Below are 12,378 nucleotides of genomic sequence, written 5' to 3' on the forward strand. Positions count from 1 at the left end.
TTCGACTGTTTCGCGCCTTTGTTTCAAAGATAAGAAAGGATTAGATGAAATATATATAAGGAGAATTGGATGTTTTATCGCAAGTATAAGTAATATTATATTACATACCCGGTTATCGCAATGATAAGTAATTTTATCGCAATGATAAGTAATATTATATTACATACCCTAACGCGTCGGGACATGTTTTCGCAAACAAATGGCGACCCCCAGAATCATCTTCAACGATTTTTTTCTCGGAAGGAATGCAACGCGTAACAGCGCCGATGTTCGACTGTTTCGCGCCTTTGTTTCAAAGATAAGAAAGGACTAGATGAAATATATATAAGGAGGATTGAAGCGCATCAAATCATAGTACGTGATTTGAACGCCCATCGACACGTCGGTTGTATAGCGGTGTTCTGTTAAGAAGAATTTGTGTGATTAATGCATAAAAATGGAAGTAGACGAAGAAGATCACGCGTTGTCGGCTGACAGTGATTGCATTAGTGACTGCAGTTCAAACTTCACGGAATATATCAACAAAATAGTGTCTGTTGCGGAAATTAATGCTCTAAACGTACATAGTACAAAATTTTGTATCATATACTTTTATTATTCCACGGGTGGTGCTTTAGCTGTATGTCTTTCGTGTATAATTGCATTGCAAGGCATGGATAGCCAAGTGATGTATGCTGTTCGAAAGCATAAAAATGAGACACTCAATGCGATGGATGGCCGATTCTGTTCAAGTTGTAGCAAGCCTTTGTATATAAGATTTCCGTGCAATATGTGCCCAATATGCACGCTGTGAAAAAACATTGAATAAGACTGTGTAAAGTGTGCGCGAGACGGAAAATTAATTTTAATATGGATAATTTTAATTATAATGAGGTCGATGATGATTATTTTGAAAATGAATATTTTGATTTGTTGAAAGACGATATCATCGATACTCTGGAGGGTAAAAAAATTTTTTTGAATGTGCAACGAATATCACCGGTGCATTTTCTACGCGATCGCGAACTCGGTTTACGCGTATCACGAACTAGTAACCACATTGTCGGACAAAGGGTCTGTATCCAACGTGAACCTGCTTATCACTGGTCTTACTCCTTCCGAGAAAAAATATACAGACGAATGTTTGACGAGTGCAAGAAAGAAGAAGAATTTAGCTATGGAAATAACTATTACTGCTATGCGACGAGCATTCTACGGAAGATTCTGTGTTTCGGCAAAGCTCTGGGCATTAGTATTTGTATAGATATTGGAAAGCGCGTAGAATTGGCGATAATGAACAATTTGCGTCCTTCGCAGTATAGGCGTTGGAAATATCCTAGATATGAAATAATGTTCCGAAAAAATTGTGACAATGCCGATGATGATGATATGAAAGTTTTGCATTGTGTTCATGGAGATGTCTTAAACCTATGCTTTCAACGTTATAAACGTATGAATATACTCTCTCACATTCAAGATAGCGAACGATATTGTTTATCGTGTGCAAAAGTCACGTGCAAGTGCTCCGTAGAAAACTGTGACGTAGTGTTTTAAAAGTGTGAAAAAAAAAGACAGGAAGAAAATGGAAAACATCGAGCAGACTGAACGCGACCTGGTGGAGCAGCCAAATTGCCACTTTGGGCGAGTATTTTGCATGGCTGCAGCGTTGCGAGGAATTTATCAAACAGCTCGAAGAACGCAGCCGTGTCAAGCGTCCGCGACTCTCGATCGGAAGTAGACAGTCTCTGGTGGCTAAAACCGCGCGACTCGAAGGTGCAAAGACTCGATTGCAGAGACGGTTTATACTCAGCGGTGGTGATTACAGCGGCGACAATAACGCGGAAAGACTCGTTTGGCGAGAGATCGATACCGCGTTCGATAGTCGTATTCTGACCGGTGCTGTGATTAACGCAAACTATATCGAACCTCGTCAATTTCTCGAGGATGCCAAAGACATCGTGCTCGAGCAAGTGCAAGACGTTATAAAAACACACAACAGTGTAAAAGTGAACACTATATTCAACGGTGAATTTGTGTCGGGTGATAAACGCGCGAATAAAAGTATCAATACGAGAAACTGTGAACTCTTTCGCACGTCCGATTTGCACGAGTGGTACGAGCGTCGCGTTATCGAGCCCACCCTAACAATGCTGGAAGAATTTCAGGAACGCGATAGTGGTTGGGCATTGTCGCAAATACAGAATTTGACTGTTAATGTAAATAAATATAATTCTATGCGCGCGGGATGTTATATTAAATTACCGCGAGAAATTACGGCGAAGAAAGCGGTGGTTAACGTGCAATCCAGAGACAATGCGTGTTTCGCGTGGGCAGTGGTGGCCGCTCTATATCCCACCGAAAGGAATGCGGAACGGGAATCATCGTACCCACATTACGCGACGGTGTTAAATGTACAAAATATTGAGTTTCCGATGACGTTGAACCAACTAAAAAACTTTGAACTTGCAAACAATATCTCGATCAACGTGTACAGCATCGAGAAAGAGAACAGCATTGTTCCGACGTCTTTCGGAACACAAGAAAGACAAACATGTGAACTTGTTGTGGAAGACGGCAACAGCGTCGGACATTTCGCGTGCATCAAAAATCTATCGCGACTTGTCAGTTCACAGTTGAGCAAACACAAGAATCAAAAATATATCTGTGATCGGTACGTATAATTTAAATAGTTTATGTAATTATAAAATATAATGCATTGCATAAATCTTTAAATCTTTAAATCTTTAAATATTTTTTTACAGATGCTTGCACTATTTCGGATCGGAGGACAAGTTGCACATATGATCGACTGCGGGGAAATGAACGACTGCGCTATCCGATTGCCGAGCGACAATGACAAGTGGCTCGAGTTCAACAACTACACGAGGAAAGAGCGGCTTCCATTTGTGATTTATGCCGATTTGGAATGTGCGTTGACAAAGACTGACGAAGAAAAAAATTATCAGCATCATAAGGTATATAGTATAGCGTATTATATACACTGTTCGCACGACAACTCGTTATCCGTTTATAATTCTCACCGCAGTATTGATTGTATCGCGTGGTTCACCGAAGAACTTAAAAATTTAGCGTTACGTGTAAAGACTATTTTAACAACAAATGTCCCCATGGTAGATTTAACATCCGAAGAGTGGGAAAAATTTCATAGTGCAACGCATTGTCATATATGCGAAAAATTGTTTACGCAAGAAGACGATACGCGTGTACGCGATCATTGTCATTTGACCGGGCGATATAGGGGTCCCGCGCATTCAAATTGCAATCTAAATTACAAAGAATCTTTTTACATTCCCATAGTCTTTCACAATTTATCCGGTTACGACGCACATTTCATTATCAAGGATATAGCCACGGCGTTCGAAGGGGAAATCGAATTACTTCCGATAACCAAGGAAAAATATATTTCGTTTACGAAAAATGTTGAGGAGGACTGTAAGGAAGACAAAAGAAAATCACGGAAAAATCATGTAAAATTACGCTTCATCGATTCGTATAAATTTCTTACGGCAAGTCTCGACAAATTGGCATCTTATCTATGTAGACAAAGAAAAACTCAAAATTTTACATTCACAATTTCCAAATTTATCCGCAGAAAATTTCCGTTTTTTAACACGGAAAGGCGTCTTTCCGTACAAATATGTCGACTCTGTAGATAGGTTGCAAGATACATGTTTACCACCGCGCGAATCATTCTACAGTTCCTTGACCGGTGAAACTATATCCGAGAGCGATTACGCGCACGCCGAGAACATCTGGACGCGATTCTCCATTCGAACGCTAGGCGAATATAGCGATTTGTACCTGAAAATCGATGTCTTGTTATTAGCCGATATTTTTGAAAATTTTCGCGATAGTTGCATCAAAAGTTACGGACTCGACCCCGCGTATTACTATACTCTCCCCGGATACACGTGGGATGCCATGTTGAAGCATACAAAGATTACGTTCGAATTGCTTACCGACATCGACATGGTCATGTTTATCGAACGCGGTATACGCGGTGGTCTGAGCCAATGTTCCAACAGATACGCGCGTGCTAATAACAAGTACATGCAATCGTACGACTCATCGAAATCATCGTCATACTTGATGTATTTTGACGTTAATAATTTATACGGATGGGCAATGTGTCAACCGTTGCCCTATGCAGATTTTCGATGGGTCGACGACGTGTCGAATTTTGACATAGCATCGATCGCGTTAGATTCGCCTACGGGTTATATCCTTGAAGTCGATCTCGAGTACCCGCAACATCTTCACGATACGCACACTGACCTACCGTTTTGTCCGACACGCGACAAGCCGCCCGGCAAGCGGCAAGACAAACTCCTCGCAACGCTTTACGATAAGAAGCGTTACGTCATACACTATCGTAATCTACAGCAATGTACGCGACACGGCCTTCGCGTTACAAAAATACATCGCGTATTACAATTTACGCAATCTCCGTGGCTTCGCAATTATATTGAATTAAATACACAGTTTAGAACACTCGCGAAAAATGATTTTGAAAAAAATTTATATAAACTGATGAATAACGCGGTATTTGGCAAAACGATGGAAAATGTGCGTAATCGCGTCGATGTAAAATTATTAACAAAGTGGGATGGACGATACGGCGCAGAAGCGATGATCGCCAAACCAAATTTCCATAGTCGAAGCGTTTTTTCGGAAAATTTAATCGCCGTAGAATTGCGCAAATTGGAAGTAAAATTTTATAAACCAATATACGTCGGTATGTGCATACTCGACATATCGAAAGTGTGTCTGTACGAATTTCACGAGTATATGTCTCCCCTGTATCGCGACAAATGTAAGATCATGTACACCGACACAGATAGTCTAATATATCACGTCGAGTGCGTCGATGCGTACGAGAACATGAAGCGCGATATCGCTAGATTCGATACGAGCGATTATGCCGCGGACAATGCGTATGGTATACCGCTCGTGAATAAAAAAGTGCCGGGCTTGATGAAGGATGAAAATAACGGTGCGATAATGACCGAATTCATCGGACTTAGAGCAAAAATGTACGCTTTGCGAGTCGATGGTATGAAAGATACAAAAAAGGCAAAAGGCGTCAAGAGCAACGTTGTCGCGAGAACGATAACATTCGACGATTACACGCGGTGTTTGCATGATGAGTTCGAAATGACGCGACAACAGTCCTGTATAAGATCTAAATTGCACGAAGTATACACAATTCGCGAGACGAAAATTGCTCTGAGCCCGTACGACGACAAGCGGTATATCGTACCCGAAACCACCGATACTCTACCGTGGGGACATTATAGGATAACTTTATAAAATATAAAATTATTTAACCGTGTACATTTTTGTATCATAGCGCATGCGAGAGAGAGAGAGAGAGAGAGAGAGAGAGAGAGAGAGAGAGAGAGATTACTATACTTATTCTATCTAAGTGCGAGAGAGAAAGAGATAGCGTGAAAGAACAATGACACATGCCGAAGATATCGCGAGACTTATGATTAACGCGCGAGACAGAGAGAGAGCGCAACAAAGATATCGCGAGACATACAACTAGCGCGCGCGCGCGAGAGAGAGAGAGAGATGTCAAAGGATGGGAGCGCAACGAAAGGTGTATAAATAAATGTTTCTTTCTACAATAAAAATATATTATAAATGTGTTACTAAACACATTTGTGTGTGTGTGTGTGTGTATGTGTGTATTATACTATTAGATGAAATATTATTTTTGTATATGTATTTCATATGTATTTCATATGTATCTCATATGTATATATGTATTTCATATATTGTATTATATACGATTATTGGAAAGGATGTATTAATAAAGATTTTTGTATTTTATATATTTCATGTATATTTTTATATGTTGTACATATTTTTTCTTGAAAATGAAAAATAAACACTGTATGATTAATTAAATCACATTGTCCTTATGTATCCAAGAGTTGTGCGAATTGTCAAATCCCAGCCATTTCACGTAAACCTCGTCACCCCTCCTGCGCAGTACTTTCTCCACGAGATATACGTCCGGATAATTCGCGCGATGCAACTCGTGCTCGTAGAACGCTCCGGCGATAGATGTTTTGCGATAGTCCTCGAGTAAATAGCTTACGGGATTAGTATGCTGCACTTTTACAATTTTAAACACCTCGGTTGTCCAATTTGGCGTGTAACCCTTCTCGAAAATTGTCTTGTACTTGCTAACGCGTACCGAGTCACCTACTTTGAATTTCGCCGGACCCGCGATATTTACGCGGTTGTACACCGTAGTCATGAGTCTTTCAGCGATCGCGGGGGTAACGTCGACGGGTCGCATACCGATCGTTCGATGCTTGCGCGCGTTGTAATCCGATACGAGTCGCGGCAACGCGTGGATCCACTTGTAAGATCCGTTCAGCGTAAACATCTTCCACATGTCGTTTTTCAGCGTGCGATTGAATCGCTCAACGATCGATGCCTTCAATACCGAATACGTAGAATAGTGATTGATGTTATGTTTTCGCACGAGCCGTTGCACGTCGGCATTATAAAATTCCTTCCCTTTATCGGTCTGTATGTTTTTCGGACATCTCTTGCTATCTCGAATTATCTCGGCGATAGCGTCAGCTGTCTCGCTTCCGCCTTTACTCTTGAGTGGTACAGCCCACGCGTGCTTGCTCAACGCATCGATGACTGTGAGTATGTAGTGGTAACCTCTGTTGAAACGAGAGTACGGACGCATCTCGACGATGTCAGCTTGCCACAGGTCATCGTATCCCCGCACTATGACGTGTCTTCGGGGAAAATTTTTTCTCACCGATGCGTGCAGTTCGTTCACCAACTGCCGTTTCTCTAAACTATGTTGTTTCTTCGCTTCCCCGGTTATTCCCAATCGCCGATCCATCGTTGACGTTCGATAGTCGTTCGATAGACGTTCGATAGACGTTCCTGGCCCGTTCGTTGGCGTTCGATAGACGTTCGATAGACGTTCTTTGGTGTTCGATAGACGTTCGATAGACGTTCCTGGCCCGTTCGTTGGCGTTCGATAGACGTTCCTCACACGTTCGATAGTCGTTCACTGCCGTCGTTCACCCGTTTGTTGCCGTCCTTGACCCTGTTGGTAGTCGCTTCTAAGTAGTCCGTAGCCTCGTTCACAGTCGTTTCTGACCCGTTCGTAGCCTCGTTCGCAGCCGTTTCCTCTTCGATCACTGCCACTCATTGTAGTTTGATAGCCGTTCGATAACCGTTTGTAGTCGTTTGACAACCTTTCGTAGATGTTCGATAAGCCTTTGTAGATGCTCAATAAGTATACAATAGCCGCTCCTAAGCCGTTCACTACAACCGCTCATTACAGGTTGATAACCGTTTCTGAATTAGTGTTAATCGCACGCCGAAGCTCGTTTATAGCAGTCTGTAAAGCTCGCACGTCCTTCTCGAACGCAGTCAGCTTCTCGTCTGATTCTTTCTGTTGATTCTTCAACGTTTTAACGCATTGTTCCTCGTACAGTTTGTTGACTGCATCGGTATCGGCCTCAGGTTGCGCTACACGGCGAATTTTGCGCGACCTCGCGTCATAGTCCGTAGCGACGCGACATAGAGCGTTTTGACGCAAGTAACTCGTCACCACTTTACCCCAACGATCGCTTGTGTCGATCGCATCATTTCTCCGTTCGAATAATCCAAATTTGTTGATAGGCATTTTTTTCGATGCGAGTGACATCGATCGACTGATAAGTTATGTCGAGACACCGTTTAATTTATAATAAGGCCGGCTTCGCGAAGTTCCTCTAGGATCGACAGGATCTCGTTGTCATGAGCGTTGTGGCCAGCTCGGTGCGAAGCGTCAAGCAATCGTAGCCGATCCACTAGCTCGTTGGGGTCGTCCCAGTGCACGTAATCGATCTTATTGTCGGTTAGCGTCATCGCGCGAGGCATGAATACTCCCGTTCCGGATTTATTTTTTTTCGATTCGATCGACATCAACGGTGCGATAATTTGTTTATACTTGTATCCCTTGTTGCTATTTAATCGACCTTGCGCATTATATTTGCTTTTATGCGCACTCGTCGCCATTAATATGCTCTTATATTTTTGCATATCGTCCTCAGTGTATACGACGTCATCGGGAATTCTCTTGAAGATCAACTCGTATAATCCAGGTGTACCGATATACCTCACTTTGTCAATGATTATAGAGTCATCTCTATCAATGTCGAATCGTTTGTTACCGAGACGCATTTCATTCTCGTCGAAATAGACACCGTACACGTGATCGATCTTGTTTTTTTCGTCGCCACTAAAGAGAGCGCTCATGTACTTTTGTCCCAGTGGTCCCAAGTGCTCTCATAACACTTCTTGACCTTCCGACGTTTGTAACCTGTTTCGAACAGATGTTTCGAGCGGGTTGCCCGTGGTTTCGAAAACATTTTCGATTGCGAGTGATTCAGGGTTGATCGTGGGTTGTACGATTCTCGTTGTCGCTGACGGTGTAGAGGTTATCGGCGGTTCATCCAGTAAAGCATCCGATAGATCGGATGTACGCGGTGTCGATAACAAACGATTCGCCTTCCATCGTTTCCTCTTTTTCGGTGTTGCATCCACCACCTCCACCTCCTCCTCCTCCTCCTCTTCCTTCTTGTACCGCTTGATGGGTAACGTTTTAATCTTCGCGTCAGCGTTACTCTCCGGCTCGTTTTTCACCGCGATTGAGCTAGAGTTGCCGGCGATCTTTTGCAGTGGCTCGATAATAGGCCCAAAATGGGTCTTGACCGCGATATCGTCGTCGATCTTACCGGTCTTCAAAACGCGATGTTTCTTGCGGATCGATTCGCTCGTTTTTTCAATCTGCTTCGCAAGCTTTTCACGCTCGCGAATATTATCACTTCCAGCCATGTCGACGGAGTGTCGAGCGTTTCACCCCTCTCGATGGAATGTCGGCAGCGACTAATCGTTTCGCGGTATCGCGAACACGTTAAATCCTTTTCTGTATCGCCCGTTCGTAAGCGAGCTGTCCTTATCTATCACTAGGAATCCATACCTTTGCTGCCAACAAGTACGACATAATTCACTGAAATCCTCGTACGACATGTCGGTATTCACGTGATCATTGTACACGTGTTTCAAGTTGGTACCGTCCTGTTTAAACAAGATCAGCAGGTTCGCGTTGTCGCGTATAAGATGTTTTGGTATTCTCGCGTACGTCTGACAGAGATAGAAGCAGTCGACGTTCGAGTGACGACCCATTGCAAAGTACTCTCTTATCGTATCTTGCTTGTCGCACGCCACATCATCGAAAACGAAAATCGAGTTTGGACGTGCCTCGCTCGGTGGAATGATGTCACTGTTATTCGAGAACGTAAAGTAGTCGATTTCGTCGATCGGCGTCAACAAATTCTCCAGATATCGATATTTCGGCTGTTGCAGCGACTTCGAGTACACGTACACGTTCTCGAAACGTACACCGTGCGGACTTTCCAGTAGACTTATCAGAACGTTGGTTTTACCGCAATTCGAGGGGCCGCAAACGATCGCGCGTATAGTAGTCGGTAGCATCGTACCGTGTCTGCGCATCTCCGCGTTGTCCCCCATTGATCGTAATCTGTCATCGCAATTCGTCACGCGTATCGTCAAAGGTTGTCGTACGAACCGCATGTTTTCTCTTTCGAATCAATTTTGCAAATGATCGCGAGGGGGGGAGACCTATTTATAGAGGTGTCTCGACTCGAAACCGCTCAGTATCAAAAATGTTTCTCCTTCTGTCGGATGAAAGAGACATTTTCCGGCTTACCGCCGAGCAACTGCAGTATATCCCAAAGATTGTTTTACTGCAAAATTTTGGTGATTACGTGGAACGATTGTGGGACAAGCTTCCAGAATATATAAAGGTTGATTCGGAGGTTCAACAATATCGTTCGTGCATGCGACATTACAATCAGCCGTGGCAGCGAACGCACATCGACGGTCCGCCACCGTTAATAAAAGATTGCTACGTATGTCAGCGAGAATTGTGAGAGGCAGCGGTCTCTTAAATCGTGCGATAAACGCGCTTCCGATCGAATTTCATATTCCCGGCTGTCAGTTTTGCGGTCCAGGCACGCGATTGCAGAAGCGATTAGCCAGAGGCGATCGTGGTATCAATCCATTGGACGCGGCGTGTCGTGAACACGATATAGCATACTCTCGGAGCAACGATCTCACCGAGAGACACGCGGCGGATAGGATACTCGCCGAGAAAGCGCGAAATCGCATCGGTGCGGGAGATTCGACTCTCGGTGAGAGAGCCGCCGCCACAGCTGTCTGGGCAGCGATGAAAGCCAAGACGAAGCTCGGTATGGGTATGAAGAGGACAAAGACGAAGACGAAGACGAAGAAAAATACGGCGAAGAAACGAATACTTCCGATAGCGAAACGCGGCGGCGTGTTGCCGATTCTACCAATGTTGGGTGCGCTCGGATCCCTGATCGGTGGAGCGGCGGGTGTAGCGAAGGCGGTGAACAACGGAAAAGCCGCGCAACGTCACTTGCAAGAGATGCTACGTCACAATCGCGCCATGGAAGGTCGCGGATTATATCTCGCTCCTTACAAATACGGACGAGGAGTGTCAACGAGAAGAAAAAAAAAAAAATGTCAAAGAGACGCTAAAAATGCCGCAGGGCGCAACTACCAACGTACAATTGCTACAACTGGCAAGACATGTGCGCATTCCATATTTTAGAGGTGTTTTCATGCGCGACTCTTTACCGATCGGTGGTATATTTCGAAACGAGAGCGGTATCGTAAATTTGGATAGCGTCGAAGGACCGGGTACTCATTGGGTAGCGTACGCAAAGAGGGGAGATCGTGTCGTATATTTCGACAGTTTCGGCAATCTTCGACCACCGAATGAATTGGTGCGATATTTCGGACGAAACGTAACGAAGATACAGTACAATCACACATCTGTTCAAACTTACGATCAGAGCATCTGCGGACAATTGTGCTTGCAGTTTCTTCGAACGGTCGATGCGTGTGAATTTAAAGACTGATATTGCGCTATTTAATTCAGTATTCGTTAAACAGTTTTACCGACATGTCTATGACATTCACGTTGACTGGGAAGAGTAGCGTTCTCGCGGCAAACTTCTTTCCTGCCGTAGATTTGGGCGACGATGCATACGAGCTCGGTCTAACGGATTTTGAGACTTATCACACGATACCGAATGTGAATTCCTCGAATAATAAATTTTACTTTGGCAAAGACAACGCGGAAATTACGATTCCCGAGGGATCCTACGAGTTGCGAGATATACATGCATTTTTGAAACATGCAATTTCACGGAAACATCGCGATAAGAAACACATTGACGACGGTGACTATGAAGATGGAGAATATCCGATAGTGCTCCGCGCTAATTACAATACGATGAGGAGCGAGATCAAATGCGCATACAGAATAAACTTTAGCAAGCCCGACAACATTGGATCGTTGCTAGGATTCTCGAATCGTATTCTCGAGCCGCGAAAATGGTACAAATTGAACATGCCGATTAACATTATCAACGTGAATATTATCCGCGTAGAGTGTAACGTGACCGCGGGCGCGTACAACAACGGCAAACTCGTTCATACGATACATGAATTTTCACCGAGGGTACCACCGGGATATAAGATATCGGAAACGCCGGCGCAGATCATTTACCTACCGATCATCGCGCGGAGCATTACGGATTTAACGTTACGCGTTGTCGACCAGAACGGACGATTGCTCGATTTTCGAGGAGAAGAGATCACCGTAAGATTACACGTACGACGGCTACGGCGATAACATACGTATGCGACGTATGAGATGCTCGTGTTGAACGGATCGAAAGACGTGAGAGATAACGCAATCTTTACGAGGCCAGCTACAACAACAACAACGTCGACGTTTGCTAATATTCAATCATTCAAGAAAAAGAAACTCAGCGCATCGAACGTTGCGTTTTTACAATCTTTGGGATTCGCGGTGCGAAACAGCTGAACGATGACCGGCATCCTCAACATCGGTGACGCGCCAATCTTCGACGATCGTATCGTCAAGATCGAGACTCACACGTACAACCCGTTCGCCAATACAACGTTCGGATACAGTGACGAGATAAGAATACCCATACAACAACAGGATCTGTATACGTTGCCGTATGAGAGTTTCCTATACATCGAGGGAGAACTAACGAAAAATAGACCACCAGCTGACGGAGGAGTTGATGTGGCACTGGGAAATAATTGCGTCGCATTCATGTTCGATGAGATTCGATACGAACTCGATGGCGTTGAGATTGATCGCAATAGAAACGTAGGAATAACTACTACGCTCAAAAACTATGTAACGATATCATCCGATAGAAGCGTTATTATGAAGAACGCCGGCTGGGATGCGTCGACCAA

At 44.0% G+C, this 12,378-nt stretch overlaps 1 protein-coding gene and 1 pseudogene across 1 annotated transcript; one reads left to right on the forward strand and one right to left on the reverse strand.

Annotated features, from left to right (window-relative positions):
- Positions 1-4,788: 4,788 nt before the first annotated feature.
- Positions 4,789-5,543, forward strand: LOC145965520 (uncharacterized). Its single transcript, XM_083089160.1, has one exon. The coding sequence runs from the start codon at positions 4,789-4,791 to the stop codon at positions 5,308-5,310; it is 522 nt and encodes a 173-aa protein (XP_082945286.1). The 3' UTR covers positions 5,311-5,543.
- A 2,182-nt stretch (positions 5,544-7,725) lies between these two features.
- Positions 7,726-9,034, reverse strand: LOC145965666 (uncharacterized; annotated as a pseudogene).
- Between the last annotated feature and the right edge of the window lie 3,344 nt (positions 9,035-12,378).

Source organism: Camponotus vicinus, unplaced genomic scaffold, assembly GCF_025532165.1.
Source record: "Camponotus vicinus isolate PSW18456_S1 unplaced genomic scaffold, iyCamVici1.0 SCAF_14, whole genome shotgun sequence".
Classification (NCBI taxonomy): domain Eukaryota; kingdom Metazoa; phylum Arthropoda; class Insecta; order Hymenoptera; family Formicidae; genus Camponotus; species Camponotus vicinus.